The 19,869-nt window shown below is 40.2% G+C and overlaps 1 protein-coding gene across 1 annotated transcript in view; it reads left to right on the forward strand.

Annotated features, from left to right (window-relative positions):
* Positions 1 to 19,869, forward strand: part of LOC144024484 (kazrin-like) — an 89,069-nt gene that overhangs the window by 55,752 nt on the left and 13,448 nt on the right. The window contains exon 8 of the mRNA XM_077530805.1: positions 12,472 to 12,579. Within this exon, the coding sequence (XP_077386931.1) occupies positions 12,472 to 12,579 (108 nt within the window). The remainder of the gene's footprint in view (positions 1 to 12,471; positions 12,580 to 19,869) is intronic.

Here is a 19,869-nt window from a genome sequence, read left to right on the forward strand (position 1 = left end):
AATAATGTGGTGTTGTAAGCCTATAAATTTTAATCAAAATCGAAACCATATTTTTATTCTTAATTTTTTTTTTTAATATAATAATTGGAAGTAGGTGTAAACACATTTGCACTATATTCATATAAAAGAAAATAAAGGCTTTAAAGTACTTTTATTAATGCAGTGTCATTAAAAGATATCAAACACAAGTGTGAAACAAAAAAAAAAGTACCCAAATGTGCGAGACCTACCAGTAGGGGGCCTGCGGGTCCGCGCCGAAAGCTTTCGCGGGCTTTGTGAGGAAAGTGGGAGGAGAGCGGGGATGAAAGTGATGCGAGGGCTCGTTCCTGCGCTAATCTGCTCCACATCTGGGCAACGAGTAAGCTCAAGCTCCGCCCTCCCCATCATGAGAGGGTTAAGCGTGAGCATCCGCGCACATGACGGGAAGGACGGACATGGACTTTGTGTCGCGCGGCCAGAAGATGCCCCGGCCAAGTTGTGTTCCGTGGAACCTGCGTCCTTCTGAGAAGCGGAGAGGTAAAGAAATGGGCGTGTCCTCTGTCGTTAGCCTCTCTCTTACGCTAGTTAGCTTAGCTTTAGCTTTAGCTTCCGTCAACAATGATTTATTGTATACAACATGAACAGGTGCAATAACAAGGTGGATTCTACTTTTGGCCACAATAATCAGCAGCTCCTTGTTAACATAAGCAGTTTTAAACTAAAAAGTGTAAACTTATTGACATTTTAGGCCACCGTACTTTACAGTTCAAATAAGTGGATAAGTGCACTTCATTTACCATTTTAATCACATTGGATTTTTCATCTGTTGGACTATGAAGTTTTTGTTTTGTTTTTTCAGAAAAGTGCAAAAGATACGAATTGATTGGGAACTCGTTTACCGATGTCAACACGAATTGATCAGGAATTGGGGTGTGAGTCTGTGTCTGTGCTCACATATGCGTGTGTATGCGTGCACGTGTTTGAGGCAGCCAGAGCGCGGTGACCTCCGATTTGACGAGGTCGTGTGTTTTCCGTGGCCCCGTGTTGAGATGTGCATGCATGAACACGTACTCTTCTGTAAATTAACCTTGCGATCTCCATTATGTGGACCTCTAATGTGTGTGTAGATGGCGGATGTGACTTCTAACAAGTATTTGCGATTCAGATGGCACGAGACGCGGGTGTGATTGAATCGTCATGTTGGGGTCACATGGTGACATGGCCCAAATGGTGACGCTTTTGCTTTATGGTTATTTTGATTCTGAGTTTCAAATTAACAGTGGAAAAGTTGGGTACTTTGTGTTACTGCTGTTTTGTTTACTTTATATTGAATACAGAGCAGGGAGCAGACTCACTGGTCTCCTATAAGGTCGTTTTTATTCGTTTTATTTTAGGAACAATGCGTAATGTTAACTACTACGTCATCTCAAGTTAATGCTTCCTATGAGAAAAATCTCACGGAAGGCCGCCAAACGAAAATGTCACTAAAAAGTTTGACTAGGGAAATAATGATGAACTTGTCTCGAATTAATCCCAAATGGACTTAGACAATATGAAATCTGAGCCAGTTTACTTTGGACAGAACTGTCATATACTTCCACTAAGCCATGACTCATTGCGTTTTTATGAATGTCAACGCCAACAGGTTGGTTAGTTGTACGTTCTCACATCTAGAAGAAGATCATGTAATTGTTCTGCCAGTAGTATACATGTCATTGGTACAGACAAATGTATAAAGTAGGGGTGTCAAAATTAGTGTGTTAATTTTGAGTTAATAAAGTTCCTTTAAGGCCACAATTTTTTTTTATTTTATTTTTTAAACGCACGATTAATGACTGCCCTAATAATGCATATATTTGTGAAGACTGGGGCCAAGTTGTATTTTCCTATTTTAAACCTGCAAAATTTCACAAGTTACTTCATGTTAAACATTCTATAGCTCTTAATATGACAAGAAAAATGCACTGAGCTGTCACCAACGTCTTACAAAGCAGTTATGCCATCTAGTGGCAGAAAAATGATCTCAACACACATTAATATCACACTTGATTTTGATTTACAGTACAGTACATCTTTTTACATTTTAACTCAATTTTATGAATTATGATGTAATTACTGCATCAAAAGATGCATCCATATTTCTATTGGTTTAACATTTTTTTTCCACAGGAGTATGAAAACTGAAAAAGTAAGCTGAAATTGGATAATTTCTCATTGAACCCTTGTTGATTTCTCACGACACTAAGGTGGGTTGGGAATTTCTTATAGTGTAGAAATCTAAAATCTCTGAGTCATGTTCATCTATTGGTCACTGGAAAACACAAAAAAATACAGAAAAAAAAAAACAAACAAACATGAAAACTGTACATCACACCTCTACTATCCAGTTCAAGATGTTGGAGTGACAATAAAAGTATTCCAAATCATGACTGTTTATTATTTACAGGAAGTGATTTCCATGCGGAGTAACTTCCACAAGACTTTCCTCGAGATGTTGGCATGCGCCTGAAGGAATTGTCTAATCATTGACGGGGTTAAAGTAAAGTCAAGTTCTTCCAAGCCATTCGCACTCTTGAAATTTCTTCGCGACTTTGACTTAACTTTAATCAATTCGCTTTGCTGTGCTGCTTTGTCTAACCAATTTACTTTTCTGTTTTTGCTTTTTGTGGTTTTTGTTTTCAAAGAGCGAACTCGGCGACCTCTGGGCGCTCTTCAGTGTTGTGTAAGCAAAATGATGGCAAAACTTGAGAGGGTATCGGAGTCTTGTTTTCATGAGTGAAATGTTGGCAGGATCAAAAGAATATGAGACTAACAAAAGGAATCGTCAATCAATTCAAGCTTTGCAAGATAGAAGTTAACCATCTTCGTTCAAACCGTCAGCAGTCACTGGGCTGGTTTTGCATAGAAGGCTTAAACCGAGAGCCAGACCAATTAAGCTCATTTAAATATGAGGCTTGACTCAGGTGCCAGGTGAATAGTCCCAAATAAGTCCTTTAAACTAAACATCATCAAAACCAGTCATGCTTCCCACCACATAAGAGGATCCAAATAAATGGCAGACATAAATTAACCTCCTGCGTTCAAATCTGACATTTCAATGAGAGAGAAAAAAAAAGAAAAAAAGCTGTGTCATGCAGACGTCCTCTTTCGGAATGTTTATGAAGAGGAAACTCACTGAGCTCATTTATAAAAGCTGCCAAGCGTCCCCAGCGGACTGGCTTGTGCCTCCGGGGTGAATCCCAAAGTTCAAAAATGTAATTATTGTTTATAAAATGTCTTCACCAGCAGCCAGGAAACTCGCAATCCATATAGATAAGGCAGAAAAGTCGAATGTGGGACGTTTCTCGAAGGGAATTGACCTTGGACAGTTTGAAGCAGTTGCGCCACCAGATCCAAACCTGTCAGGATGTGTAAAATTTGGATTGCAAGGAAACAGAGATTGAAGGCAGATCTGAAAATCGGTTCTGAGTGCGTTTGAATCTCTTACCAGGATTTTCATAGCACGCTACACATTTAATCAAGCTCTGACCTTGTGGTTTTGAGTGTGAGAGTCATGTACTGTTGAAACAAATTTTGCATTTTAACATCATCCCCATGTCAGATTTACACCATTCAAATGTAGTGGCAGTTGTAAAAATCCTGGCAGACAAGCCAAAAATTACAGTTTTTTTGTCTCCAATTCCATACTGTGCCGCACGCTATAGAGGCATAGTCTGGAATTCATTTAATTTTTCATCCCCGCCCCCCCCTCCCCCATCTGAGAAACTTGGGGCCCTAATAGGCGAACCGCCAGGCTTCGCATTCTACCTCCCTCTATTGGTGATTGTTATTTTTCATGTTTCTTGGACGAGTTGTGACTGTGAAGACAAATTACTTGTGTGTTTGTTTACAGATGATTGTGATTCTAAATGGCAGCTTTCTTTGTCTTTAAATGCAAGCATGGGTGCTCAGATTTTTTTAGTAGGTCTACTAATGAGAGACGTCTTCCAAATTTCATGTTGCTTAGTCAAACTAGCTTCGGGGGCTGAATTTTAGAGTGGTGTTATCAATTCTTTTGTATTTTATGGCAGGTTTTTTTCACCTCACATCTGTCAGGTATGTGAGGTTGAAATTTGCTAACAATCTCTAGTATGAGTTTATTATTGAAGGTCCCCTTGAAATTTTCAAAATGAGCCTGAAATGGCAGCTTCAAGTCGAAATGGCAGACTCTGTTGGCTTATTTAAGCTCGCCACGCTCCCGCATTAGCATAAAATAGCAACAACGCTCAACTTACACAGTTTAAAGCATCACTTGTCTTCACGGCTTCCTATCTGGTCGCAATCGGATAAAATCTCCAGGACAAGTTTGTCTAAAATGACCTTTGAATGGCCACTTCGCACCAACATGGCTGACTTCCTGTCTCTTTTCACGCATGGCTTACCAAGTTTCATGTTGCTACTGGCTTCCCAATTTCCCAATTTTAGGAGGGGGAGCTACCAATCCAGCCCATAAAAGTTAAGTAAAAGTTTGAATATGGCCGAACCCTCACAATAGAGATTTATGTAGCCTAAAATAATAATTCAGAAGAAATGAAGCCAGTTTAAGCGCTCCTTTGCTTCTAATGCCAAAAAAAAGTATGGAAGTTGTCATTTTCTAGCACACTGAAACAGAGTTTGAGTCATGGCAACAATCAGGATTTCATAGGCAGATTGATTGTAAAGTCTGTTCGGACTGACACAAGATTCCTCAGTGAGGTGACGAAGCAATTTCTGCTGCTGTTGCAAAAAAATAATCCGTCTTTCTGTCCTCCCTCCTCCTCGTATTTTCTTTGCTCACCTCTGTCAATGGCCGATCGAGGCGACGTTGATCGGTGGCGCGGAACGAGGCGGCGTTTGTTGACTGTTCTGGCGGGGCCATTAGAGGCGGCGTGACAGTGCGAGAGTGAAGAACATCTATCAGCAGCAGGAGTTCGAGCACTCGGGACTGGAGGGGAATCTAAAATAGTCACCAGGAAAAGAAGACCAAATCCCAAAGAGGGGGGGGACGCTCTCGATGAGCTGAGGGATTTGGGGGGGGGGGTTTAATCCTCGGAGAAGAGCTGATTGATGAAGGATGATGCGAAGGGGACGGAAGGAAGGAGGATGAGGAGGGAAGGCACTGACATGTACTCAGTACTCCTTCAGCTAATGAGATGACATCAATCACTCAGTGGAGCACTAAAGTCAGTGGACGATTGTGCGTGTGACAGGTGGAGGAGCTTCTTGGAAGGCGTCCACCACACGTTTGTAGTCTCGGCGTGCTGTGTCTGCGCTGACAGCGAGCTGGCTTTGTCGTTTTGAATGCGGGCTGATGATGTTGTGATGAAGATGAATAGCGATGCCTGTTATCGCCACGCTGTTGATCAGGGCTGGGAATGATGAGCAGAGTTTTTGATCGTGCGCGAGCTGCAAATGAGTTTGTTTTGCGGAAGGGAAGCTTCGTTTCGCTCGTATTTCCATAGTTTGAACAGTTGAGGACAAAACATCCATAATGTGTCATGGTGGGCGGGTAGGTGGACTCTCAGTCGAGAAATCCAGTCCTGGCCAGCACCTCCTCGTTGATGTTTGATTGTTGTTGTTGTGCTTGTGTGGATTTTCTCCAGGTATTTTGACTTCCTTCCACAATCCCAAAACAGACAAGTTAGGATCATGGAGGAAGCTAAAGTCAGGGATTGATAACTTGATTGATGGAGGGGGACACAATTTTTCATGCACTTTCATGACAAATATGCTGTCATAAATACTGGATACTGTATTTGCAAAATATGAGATCTTTATATATTTTTTTTTTCAGGCTACATTTCTCCAGGCATGTATAAAATACCTTAACCCAACAACAAAGCGTTTGAAGCAAACAACAAAATAACTACATAGTGCACAACATTCTGTTTGCCTTTGAAAGATGAGTGAAAATGCGCAAAATCGGCTGCCGCTGTCGGGGTCAAAGAGTTAAAATCCTAGCCACAGACTTTCTTTGTAACTGTGACAAATCCAAATTGCCGACCTGCAGCCTGCTTCACGTACAGACAAGTGCGAATAGGCACCGGGCCACTTGCTGTTCGGTTGCTTAGCAACCAACGCCAAATAAGGCAAGCTTGCTGGCCTCCGTACGCAAAACAAACACCGATTGAAAAACTTTTACCCAAGGGGAGTTTGATCAAGAAGTTGGGTGCACCCTGGACTGGTCTCCAGCCAATCACAGACATGTATAGACAAGCAAGCACACATACTCGCATTCACACCACATGAAAATTTAGACGCAGATGTGCGAAGAAGCACTTCAAGCCTCATGAGAATAACAAAACATTTGAAGACTTTCCAGCCTTGATTTTTCTAAACAAATAAACGGCAACATTGAATATACACCAAGGTTTTAACAACAGCTGCAGTATTTGTAAAATGCATGAAGACGAGCAGCAGCAGCCGCCCGGCGTGTTTATGGAGTGTATAAAACACCGCTCGCTAATTTACAATTCTTCACATAGGCTCCGAAGGCATTAGAGACGATGCTGCATCGCAAAGTGCTTCCCCGCTACACTCGAAGTCATCGGTCCTGAAGAGGAGTAAGTGATGATCTCCACCTCCTGCTGAGACATTGCCGAGCGAAACGCTGAGTCAGCGGGACAGCAATGACCTTCAAGATTTAGCACTTATTGTCGCGCCGGCTGCGAATGCAAGTCATCGCGTGGCTTTACAAGGTCACCGGCTCCATTTTATTTGCGGCAACACATTTGCTAAAGTCGCATCCAAGCGACAATCTCCACAATGGACACTTCATCTTGCAGAAGAATGGAGTCCTTAGAGGCGATTCTTCTGAGGCATATTTTTTTTATTTGGCATGCTCATGTAATGGCAGCACAATGTGGAGCAGTGGTGCTCGCGACTGCCTTACAGTTGTGAGGTTCCCGGTTTGATTCTTGGCTCGGCCTTCTTGTGTGAGGTTAGCATGCGTTTGTGCCTGTGATTGGCTGGTGAGCAGTCCAGGGCGGATCCCACTTCTCTTGTCAAAAGTCAGTTGACTCAATCAATGGTCATTAACATTTTTTGGAAAATGAGAGCAACTTCTTAGGTATTGGTTATTGTGATGGGCTACCAGTTGGATGCACACGTAAAAAAATTAGCTTGATTTTTCTTTAATAATCTAATTATTGTATGTTAATATATTAGTAATTAATTATATTCCTTAATTTGAAGACACTGACCCTGACCAATATGCAACAATCTATAAATCTCTGTCAGTGTTTACGCTCACTTGTGCAACATTCCTAGAAAGTTACAATTCCCCTCAAAAACAGATTTAAAACATGTTTTACCTTTAAAAAAAAAAAAAATAGAGTATTTGGTAGACAAGAAATGTCTAACACAAGTTAAGGTCAAATAAATAAATAAATAAATAAATACATACATAAATAAATGTAAACATTCTTCTGTTTTATTTTTTATTTTTTTTTAATAAGTCACTGGTGAGCTATTTTTAGACAGACCCATGGGATACTCATATTGTCCTTGGGGCTAACTAGTACCTGCTAGCACAATTTAATTGTATTTATTTATTTATTTATTTATTTGACAACAATGCACATTAGTCAACAGAGCCAAAAGGCATCCTTGTCAGCATGGTGTCTCTTTCGTCCGTAAATAAAAAGTTAATTGGAGGCGATTAACTTCAAATTTAGGTAAATATATAATCTACTTCCTAGTTTACCTAAAAGACACCATTTTCCTGACCTAATTTAGTGCTGGGGTCAGGCTAGGAACTGCTCTTCTTTCTTCTCTGATGATGTCTTGAGTTTGTAGGTGATTTTGAACGATGTCTGCCATCTAGTGGTGAACACTGTTATGACAACTTAAAACAATACGCATTTTTATTTTTCAAAAATTAACTGAGGGCCGCCACAAGTGTTTGTGAGTGTATCATCTAAAATATATCATCTTACTATTACTATTGATAGATTATTATTTTTTTTTTAATTCATTTAGCTTCAGGCAAAACAAAAACAAACAAAGCCAACCAAAAAGCTGCAGCTCTGGTGCAATTTACTGCAGTGGTGTGGCAGAAAACGCCTCAAGACAAGAAAAACTGTCAAAATAATGATAGTAATATTAATAATAGTCAAATAGTAACACAAACTATTTTGTGGATTTACACTTTCACTTTCCGCAGCCACTTGTGGAAGCCATACATGTTTTTTGACTCTTACCATCACGTAGCGTGTTGCCTCCTACATATATGGGGGGGAAAAAATGACATTGCCTATTCAGTTTGAATAGAAAGTATGCAGGTTCCACCATCTTTTCTATCTGTAGTAGTCTTCATCTAGAGTTGCTAACAAGCTAGTTTCAGTTCTATTATTGATACTCACATTCCTTGACTACACTTCACATGTACTGCTATCAGAGCATGAAAGCGGCAGAGGAAGAAGTGTTGTAGTGTTTCTCTGTATGATGCAGCTTGATGAGGACTTTTCTCACTGGAGCCCTTCAATCTTTTATTATTGTGCTCAGCTAGTTATTCCCTTTAACTCCTCGCGCACGCTTGATCTCGCCGGGATACTGAAGAAGGCACAACAATAGCACAAGCCGTTGCAAGACAGCGAGGTTTACCTCTCAGGAAGAATCGGTAATTGATTTAGTCTGTTCCTGGGTTAAACGGTTGCCGTCAAATCTTTATTTACTGTACAGGAAACTCATTTCACAACAAGCAGCAGGTTGGCGGGGACAATTCTTCCCCAGAAAATAGCTTTCAAGATCTTTTTTTTGCCACTTGCAGTTCAAGTTTAAAGTCAAACTGATGGAGCAAAAGATGTCGACAGATTACAAAACAAACTTGACATACTGTATCTATATACAGTATATATTCTTTGTCCTCTGCAAAAAAAAACAAAAAAACAACCTAATTCTCCTGCTGCTGATAGAGGCGCAAAAAGGCATTAGAATTTTGAAGTTTGTTTTAGAAGTTTGTTATTCATTCTGAATCATGCTAGCGTAGCCATTGTATTTATTTATTTTTATTTTTTGGTTTGTTCACTCTTTGCCTAATGTTAGAAGCTGGTAAATGACAGATAAAAGCCAGAACTCCTCCAACCCCAGAACTGGTTGTGTGGAGACAAAAAAAGAAAAGATCAGCTGCTACCATTTTTGCAGCTTTTATTTGATTTAACTATTTATTTATTTTTTACCATTAGCAGCTTTTGGCACAAAAAAAGGTGCAGGAGATGTTTTTTTTCTGCTGGAGTTCTTCCAGAGGCAGACTTCCTTGTTTAAAGCTCCCCAACACAGTTTTTTTTTTTTTTTTTTTTAAGCCCAGCCTCATCTAGCTGTTGTGGTCCAGGAAGGCTCATATGGGCTTCTGCCAGGACCGCCAGTACCAGCTGTGACCCGCAGTATTAAGCAGATGAGCTGTAATGCGCTCGTGTGCGTGCGTGTGTTCATGTGCACACTCCTACCGTTGCACTTTTGCATGTGTTTGGCCTCACATTTACGGCTGTTGGGCAACCACTGCGTTTGTTGGGAATCCGCAGTTGCTCTTTTGACACAAATTTTTATAGCAGTGGTAGTAAAATAACACTCACGCCTACTTGTGGGAGGAACCCAAACACTAATTTGGTACAGAGAACTCAATGCAGCTCTGCTTACCTTTTTAACTTGTGACATTATAGCAGGCGTGTCAAACCCGCGGGGTAAGGGAGCGTTTCTGTGCAATTGTGTTTCTGGCAGTTGCTTGAAAGTGGCTCTGAATCTTCACTCCATCGAACTGAGACCACATCATGGGCAAACAATGCAGGGGGATACTTATATATTATACTTATATATTATACTTATATATTATACTTATATATTATATATTGTCATTTACCACATCTCCACAATTGGTGACCCCGACATGATCACCCTGATTAGGAATATACATTTAACGTGTGAGCAGAATTTTTTTTATTCTATTCTACAATTAATCTATTTATTTACATATAGTATTTTGTAGACATCTTATGTTGTCATTAAGTTGTGTATTTGTATTTAATATATTTTTTTAAATAACGCCATCATGTTTTAAAATAGTTTGTAACATCATCAAAGAAAAAATTAAATTTTATGTAGCACTATTATGCATTATATAATATGATGATGATTATGGTTGTTTTTATTATTATTATTAGGGGTGACCCTACGATCAAGCAAACTAATTTTTCAGGGCTCCGAGATTTCCAGAGGCCCCAAATGTCTCATCAAAACTGAAACTCAATTTGTCTTTGATTTAAAGTAATTATTATTTTACTGCGATTGGCTGGCAACCAGTTCAGGGTGTACCTACTGCCCGGAGCCAGCTGGGATAGGCTCCAGCACCCCCCTCGACCCTTGTGAGGAGCAAGCGGTTAAGAAAATGGATGGATGATTATTTCAGTCTTAATTCCCGCACTTAAAATCACATCAAAAGCTAAACCTATTACTCAAATACATTCAAATTTAGTTGATTTTAAACATTAATATTGACAATTTTTAACGAGGGCCCTATGACTGGGCTTACCTCTTACCTTTGGGCCCCCAAATGACTAAATACTCCTCCTGTTAATGATTTTGACTAGGATCTTTTCGCTATTTTTCGGTACATTTAAAACTGTAAGCTTTTCTCAAGCAACCTGAGCAGTTCTGTGACACAAGTCTGCTATTTGCTTTGTACACAAACAGCTCGCGTAAAAGAGAAGAAACTTGACAAGGACTTGAAGTCAATGAGGCGTTTGAGCGCACGCTACACTAATGAACAACAAAAAAGACTTCCAGCCTCCTCCTCCTACACTGTGGAGCTTTTTCAAACCATTAGTTGCGAGCGGGGAGCGTCATCGCCCTCATCTTCCTCCCTCGCCGTGTAATGGGTGTGTCCCTGAAGGGGCTTTTTGTCTCCACGGGGGAGTAAAGGGGCGGGGGGGGGCTCACATGGCCCTCAGGCGGCCTTGCGGAATCTTTTCCGGCTTGGTGCGAGCGTGCGGCGTATTGATTGATCGCAAGGACATGTTGATACGCTCGTATAGATAAAAAGTTGTTCAGCTGCAGGCAAGTAAAAATGTCGGCGCCGCTTTGATTTAGGCGTCTTGTTAGCCCGCCGGGGAGAGAAATACAACGTGCAGCTTCACTTTCCATGTGTCCCCTGGGGGGACGTAAGAAAGTCACTTGGTCAGGGTGTTAAAAAAAAATAAATAAATCTTCTGTCAAGTTTGTGGTTATTTCACAGACTTGTTGTCTTGTCTGACCAATTTACTGACGTTTTTTTTGTTTTTTTTTTGTGAGATAGTCCAATTCTGCCCCTTTGCTGTTCGTAAAGGAGATTTACTGTCTGAAGTGAAAGCTGGGGTGATGTAAAAGTTATTGTTTACAGCTGTCACGTTGGAAAGAGTTCCATTGTCTTGTTGATATTGCCTTAACCCCATAAATGTGTGTGGTTCCAGAAACATCAAGGAATTTATTATTGATTTTGTTTTTAAATTCAAAATGGAACTATATTGTCTGAAACTGAAAATGCTGATTTGGAAGTTATGCTCCATTTATTTATTTATGTATTTATTCATTTATCCATCCAGCCATTTTCTGAACCACTTGCTCCTCACAAGGGTCGCGGGGGTGCTGGAGCCTATCCCAGCTGGCTTCGGGCAGTAGGCGGGGTATACCCCTGAATTGTTTGCCAGCCAATCGCAGGGCACTCCGAGACAAACAACCATCCACACTCACAAGCACACCTAGGGACAATTCGGAGCGCCCAATTAACCTGCCATGCATGTCTTTGGAGTGTGGGAGGAGACCAGAGTACCCGGAGAATACCCACGCAAGCACGGGGAGAACATGCAAACTCCCCCCAGGAAGGCTGAAGCCTTATTTATTTATTTTATTTTTTAATGTTTGATGCCACTTTTTTTTTTTTTTCACACTGATACCAAATTATACCATTGGCACTTTTTGATACATAAAATTACCCCCCAAAAAACAATGACAGATAGATAATGTTAAAGAAAGACCTATATATCCCAATATAGCATTGTTCTTTAAATTTGCATGAAATCAGTCTAGCAATTTTCTATTCTTCTACTTTTTCATTTCTAGTTCCTGGTCGTAAAACGGCCACAAGAGATACCTTGAAATAAGGCTGAGTATAACTGCCGATACATTCCGCACAATTGCACTAAACCAAAGCACTTTTTTTTTTTTTTTTTTTTTTTAAGACTGCAGGTGCCATATTTTAGTGTCATGGTATTTCAGAAAGAGCACAAAAGCAAAGAATAGGTGAATTCACATGGTGAGGGATTACTGAAGTGATGTTTTTGCGATATATTATTCACATTGCATTGAATAGTGTTTTATCAGATACGCCATTTTGGAGGCCATGTTTGTATTTGGCTTCTGGACCGTATACCCCTTTCAAATTTGACATCAAATACCAAATCCAATTTCCAGCTCATCGCCGCATTGATTTTCTCCTCTTTGCAGATGCAGCCGTGCATCACAGGCAGAAGTCGGTGGTGACGGACATGTGCTACCCGGCAGAGATTTCCAGCCTGATGGACTTCGGCTCTCCCGACTGCTCGCTGGGCAAAGGTACACGCTCGCCTCCGGTATCCAAAGAGTGAGCCTGAGAGACGTTGCCGTGGCGACCGTGTGTGCGGGGATTTATCAGGGTAGTTAAGAGACAGGAGGGAGGTTAAATCAGGGAGCAAAGGTGTGTGCCGGCCACCTTACACAACACTGCAGGCTTTGGATGCGCAATGCGAGAAAGGCCTTCCAGTTTGAAAAGGAGTAATTGCTCTGGAGTTGCATCAGTGAGGCTACTTATTTTCTTCCTATTCACAGATAAGATTTTTTATTTTTTTTGCACTGAAGGATGTGTGATAATTACACTGGCCAGCCTGTAATCACATCATATACGGTATGTTTTGCAAAGAAAAAGCATCATGAAGATCTAAATTGGTCACACATCCGTTAACTTTTGTGTTCATTTCTTTTTGTACTTTGTGACTCCATTGTTCTGGATACAATAGTACCACAATGCCACAACATGGTTTATAATACTCAAGTAACCTTGAGCAGGATAAATTAACAGAATTGTTATATAATATTGTTAATTTTTCTGAGATCAATTTTTATAATGTTTCAAACAAATGTTGCAATTTCCTAGGTGGGGGAAAAAGGCAATAAATGTGGATTTTACGAGGACAATGTTTTAATTATTAGTTGTGATTTTACGTGAACGTTATAGTTGTACTTAACATAACAAGAATTTACAAGAATTATGTGAAGTAACAAGTGATAAAATTACAAGCATTGTAATAAAAAATAGTATATTAGAATATTCCATATATTTAACAACAACAAAAACTGAGATCCTAAAGTATAAATATGTAACACTTTGGCTGTAAATCAGCATTGAATTCATTTCAATATTACGTCGGCTTGCGATAGAGAAGCTAGCATCTCCACCATCCCAGATTGTCAGCGCTAGCTTCAATGCTAACGTTACTATTCAGAGTTGTGTGCAGTGTTTGTACACGATGCAGTACATAAGTCAAATTAAGCTATCACAATGCTAAGCTAAGTTTGTAGTCAATCTGTCATTGCCATGGAAACCATTGTAATCTACTTTAGTGGTTTGTAATGTCCACCAACAGAACACCTTCCATGTTACGTTAGCACTAGCCTTAGTACGAATGCTACTATTCCGAGTTGTGCGCAGTGATTGTACATGGTGCAATACAGAAGTAAAATTAGCCATGAAAGTCCTGCATGATCTACTTTTTCTTTGTAATGTTGGTGGAGCAGCCAGGATGCCTCCCATGTTGTTAGCAGTAGCACTAGCTTCAGTGCTAATGGTACTGTTCAGTCCTGATGTCCCCCCCCCCCCCCCCCCCTGCCAAATGAAACATCAAACTGTAGTCACGTGACTGAAAAATAACAGCTCCAAATTCATGTTAATGCTACACAGCATCCTCTGCCATTGCCATGGCAACCTCTGCATTACCTAATGACTTGGTCTTTCGATCCAGTTTCTACCCATCCATCCATTTTATGTACTGTTTACTCTCATGATGCCCTTCTGGGCTTTTCCTGTTTGCATTTCCAGTTCCATTTCTCAGCTGCAGGGGGCGCTTGGGAGCAGTAACAAATCTGCCTCAATACCTGTAAGTGCCTCCATCAAAAGTCGAGCCTGCGTTCTGCTTGACTATAGCTAATATTTCAGTTTGCCTGCTGCGGCTCTCTAGCTACACTCTGTTAATAACGCAGGCTGACAGTTCAACGACGAGGGCTTTTTTTTTTGACGACTTCTGCAGACTTTTAAAAGCAAGCGCAGCCAATGACTGACACGCCGGTGCAGGGTGTTAAGCTGAAAGGGAAAAAAAAGACGGCAAGTGAGTGGAAATGTTGCGGCTGAAAAAGTGGCAAGATGAAAGCAAAGACTGTGAATGAGATCGAGTGCTGGAGGAGGAAGTCCACTTCTTCTCATTTTGACAAGTGTAGCTATTAAAACAAAAGAAATTCTGTCTGCTTTTAATGGATTTGGGTGGAGTTAATGCAGAAATGTTCAGCAATCAACTATTAAAAAAATACATAAAAAAAAGTTGTTCAACCCGTCAGTCATAGAACAGAAGATGGAAGTTGTTGTGACGTAAGAAATTGCTGCTCTGATACTGAAACACGACACACTCGTCAATTATTTTGTCCTGTGCTGTTATAGCTCTCGGCCATAAGGTGGCGTCAGCGTGTCTCTGACTTACCTGGCTTGTTGACACCTGAGTCAGGTGTAGTTTCCCTTCCCCCGCCTCTTCCTCCTCCTTCTTGTACTCCCACAGGATGGGGGAAGGCGACTTGCTGGGTGTGTCCCTCCAAGCAGACGCAGAACGAGAAAGGCGCTTTCTAGGGACCACTTCCTGGTTACCTGGCCTGTTCTGGGGCGGAGCCTGGCCGGTCGAGCGCTCTCACGCGAGTGGCGTATGTTCCTTGTGTCGAACGTGTCGGTCGGCGTGTGTGTGTGTTTGCCGTTTGCTCCCACCTGCTATGAGAGCTCACACTGACCGGGCCTGACAGTGGAGCCGAGCCGAGCCAGGGCCAACGAGGCCATGAGGTCTGACAGGGAGGAAGGGAAGGCCGGTGAGTGACGCACACGCGTGCACAAGGTCCAGGCTTTTTGGTGTGTGTGTGTGTGTGTGTGTGGGTTCAAGTTCACAGTGTCATTGTTTTCATATCTCCGAAGTGGTCACAGTGTGCTTTAATGTTCTGTTATTACATTTCAGGTGTCACTAACTATTGAACTACTTTCATTTTACAGCAAGTTATTTTGTATGGATGATGTCACTGTCAGTGAAATAACCTTGAGAAGAACGTAATCGCTACGAGTGACTTTTGCTTAGCTGATCATCTCCATACAATGGAAAATATGCACAGTATCGCCAAGTGATTTATTTAAGTCTAAAAACAAAAACAACAAACTGGGTAAAAGCTAAACAATCTGGAGGCAAATTAATTTTATTGGACTTACGTCATATAATATTTTCCCATACATTGGCAATCAGTGGGGGAAAAACATTTGCACATTATAATTTTCTAAATATTTTATTGATGTAATAGTTACTTAGCATGACTTAGCATTGTAATATATTTTATTACAGGATATATCTAAAAAGAAATATTTATTTCACTACATTTTGTCATTTACATCTGTTTTAAAAAATGTTTGTAAATTATTTATGTAAAACGTCCATAATGTTTTTACTTAGTCGTATGACTTTACTTTTTTTGCTGTTTTTTTCACATTTTTATAAGTGTATCCTATTTTTACAATATTCAGTACTTATTGCATTGGTGCCCCAACTTCTGAGTTTAGATAATTCTACTACAAGTACAAAATTGTATGAGTCACATGCTAGCGGAAGTACTACTTTACTGTATATTGTATTATGTCGTTTCCACCTTGTCATCCTGAGGGTTCGAATGCAAATATTATAGATTGTTTTAATGTCAGTAAAGATCTCAATATCATTTTGCGCCTACCTAGATGGTGCCTACGGACGACGTGCTTATCTGTTAATCCGCCACAATAGAATGTTATCGCAGTGCGCACGAGTGTGGTGGTATGTGGATATGTGGATACGAGCAGGCATAAGCACGCTCGCATAGTTACCATTGGATCGCGTACTGGGATTTAATACGCTATAGGCAACATCACAGTAGTATGTGTTGTACATATATGTTGGAAATGTGGATTATTAATGATGTTTAGAAACAAATCTGTTAACGTGCCACTGATTGTCACATCCACTTAAGTGGGGTGAAATTCATTCTCTGCATTTCACCCACCCACATTAGTGATGAATCTCTCCAGACGCGTAACACTGGTACACCTGCACAAGCCCATCACATAATATGTATTACTTTAATACTTTGCAAATATTTATGAATATATAATAATGACACAGAATTATTATTGCTGTTTGTTGTTGTTGTTGAAGTTATTGGTGTTTCTGCTGTTGTAGCTATAGTAATAGTTAGGTGGTGAGTCTGTCAGTCAAGTTTTTAATTGGATTACAGGCATGCCAGTAGTTTTGCTGGTTAGTGAGTTAGTTAGTTAGGTAGTTCATGGATGGATGGATGGATGACAGTATGTTGGTTGGTTGGTTATTTGAGTGATGGGAATACAAGATCGGTTGGTTGTTAGTGTTTAACTTGATTACCTACTTAGTTAGTTAGTAACACTATAGGTCACCGTTTAAATGACTGGATTTAATTGTTGGGTTTATATTTTATAGAATTGACATGCTGAATGAAAAGTTTATATTCCATTTGAGTGTTTTTGTGGCTTTGTTGTTGTTATTGTTGTACAACTACAAATTCCAGATGAATATCAAAAGGACAGATTGTACAAAAAGAGAGAGCGAAGAAAAGCAAAAAAAAAAGCAGATGCTATCATCACACTCACAGTGTGCTCGTGAAAGTGACGTCAATGGAGGCCACACATTAAGCATCACACATTTTTTAACTTGGACTTTTTACTAATATAAAAATTGTATTTAGTTTGTGTGATATGATTCACGGAGTAGTCATCTGCATCGTAAAAAAATTCATATTAGATGCCATGTTGAAATCCTTTCATTCAAAGCACATTCAAATAACCTTGATGATGTCCCTCACTGGCTTACGCAGTGCGTTGATCACTCTGCTCATTGTTCTGTTTGGACGACTCTTTAGTTAATATTTAAAGCCATGTATTGGATATGCATGCGGCTTTTATCAGTCTCAGCACAGCTTATCTCTCTCATAGTCATATTAATTCTCTGTATGCATTATAATCCTGTGTTGCTTGCCAGAATTAAAAAGGGGCTTCACTTTAACCACATGAATAAGCACTTAGTGGACACGCCATTTTGTACGTGTGCAATGGATTGTGATCTTGTCATGTCATTCATATTTTTTTTTTATTGTATCCCACTCTACATGTGCATTACAGATTTACTACTGTATATTGGATTGATATTTATATAAAAGGGTTAGTTAGTTAGCAAGTTAGTTAGTTAGTTAGCTAGTTAATTAGCTAGTTAATTAGTTAATTAGCTAGTTAATTAGCTAGTTAGTTGCCTGGCTAGTTAGTTCAATTACAGACATGCTAACAATACTGAAGATGCTGTTTGGGTGATTGTTACATTATGCATGATAACATGCATAATGGTTCGTTGATTTGATTACAGGCATACAGGGTTGGTTGGTTGGTTGGTTGGTTACAGTTAGTTTGTTTATAGGCTTACTATTAAATTGGTAATTTGGCTAGTTAATTTGTTGGCATATTGGCATATAAATTAGTTACTATATTCTATATATATTAATATAAAAGGGATGGTAGTTAGGTAGTACTTTGTTGCTATAGTTAGTTAGTTAGTTAGTTAGTAATTAAAAATGTTTGCAATGTAGTGACAGATAGAACCCAGACAGATATACTGCAGCGCCACCTACAAGACGACACGAGATTGTTGAGCCTTGGTCGCGTGTCACCGTGGAGCACTTTGTAGATGAGCTTTGAATCCGTGCATCATCCCCAAGGAGTCGTCTGGCTTCGTGACAGGAAACGGCTCTTTCCAGATGAATCCTTGATCAATGTGATGAGCGGCGAGGCTTAGACTAACGATTAGCCAATCAGCTCAGAGAAGCGCGACTAACTCCACTGCCAAACTTTGCAGCGTGTTTTCGCACATCTTCAGAATCAGCCACTAAAAATCAACCACATGTCCTCGCATGGAACCGCATTCTGGCTTTTAAACCAGTCCAAGTTGTTCTCTTTTCCCAATAGGATGGAAAGCTAATTTCTTGTATTAGTTAGTTTCTTGTGTATGTATGTTTGTATGCATGTATGTAGGGTTGACATGTCTTTTTTTTAAGTTTCCAGTTTTTCTTTCGAGTCAAGAGAACTTCTCTTACCTTGCTGACAGATTTGGCTGTCACTCCCGCCTTTGTCAGAGCTGTCACCACTTCCTTGTGTGACGTGACGTCTGAAAACAGCTGATTGGTTCAGGAAACCTTCAAAATGAAGTGACCCGATCAAGTCTGCTCTCCATGTGTTTTTAGGCACATCACACAACCAAGTGGTGACAGGTTGGCAGCTCTGGCGAATGACAGCCGAAACTGTCAGCAAGGTAAGAACATTTGTCTTTACTGGACAAAAAATTTTGTCCGGGAAAAAAAGAAAATGCAACTTCATGACTTGTCAAAATAAGGACCAGGAGTAAAAAAAAAAAAAAGGCTGAATTGAGGTCATTTTATTTTAAAATATAATGTTTAACCTTTAGAAAGAGATCAACATAAAACGAAATGTCCTCAGTATTTTGTTAACAATTGCAATGAATTTTTCTTCACATCAAGCATGCAAATCAAAATACAAACATGTCTAACATGTTATTTTAACGTTTGTGCAACATGCTAAGTATTTGGTAAACATAGAAACCGGGATAAACTTAACCCCTTCAGACCCGCATTTTTTTTCTGCTGGGCTTTTTTTTTTTTTTTTTTTTACTGATTTTGACTGTTTTCCATATGTCATGTCCACCGCAATCCTCAATGGGTCCGAAGGGGTTACAATAACTATCTAACAAATTTCAACCATTTAAAACATCCAAAATATTGCCGAACTTGTTGTTTGACCTTTTTACCACAAACTTTGCTGTTTCACCCATAGGTCCATATGCAATTATAAATATGGGAAAAAATAACTGAATGTATTGTTTATATTGTATTTCTGGGCACAGCAGCTGGCTGCTCACTTAAAACTCTCCAATGTATTTGTAGCACTTGTGAAAGCTTATGTGCATTTTGATTGGCTCTCCTACCTTTGGTACTGGAAAAAAAAAAGTTGAAAAGAAGTATCGCTCAAGGAAGTCACTTTTCATAGTGCTAGTCAGAGGGAGAAGTCCTCAAGAGCAAACGCTGGACTTAATCCAATATTTGAGTGACAATAAAGACTGACTGCTCGCATGTCTGACCAATGAGAGCAAGAAAGCAAAACATGTTATCAGAAGCGGGCCTCAATTTCAATACGACCCACTGTAGAGCTCATCCACATAAATCCAACAAATTGTTTTCTATTGCAAGTCCCCTTGTCAGCCGCTGATATGCTTCACCGTGACAGTGCGAGCGAGCGTCGCTCTCGCCGTGACAGCGGCTTGAGATATGTCTGAACAGTGTTGCTCGTGCGTCGTCGTCCGCCCCGGCGGTGACGTCCTTGGACACGAGCCCGGCGCGCGCGTGATAAACGCGCCAATCAATTACAGCTATCCGCGCGCGGCATCCTGGCGCTCAGCTCGATTGGAACGCAAAGCCACTGGCAATTCATTAGCGTTCCCCCATAGACTCTGA

The sequence above is a fragment of the Festucalex cinctus genome, chromosome 8, assembly GCF_051991245.1.
Source record: "Festucalex cinctus isolate MCC-2025b chromosome 8, RoL_Fcin_1.0, whole genome shotgun sequence".
Taxonomy (NCBI): Eukaryota; Metazoa; Chordata; class Actinopteri; order Syngnathiformes; family Syngnathidae; genus Festucalex; species Festucalex cinctus.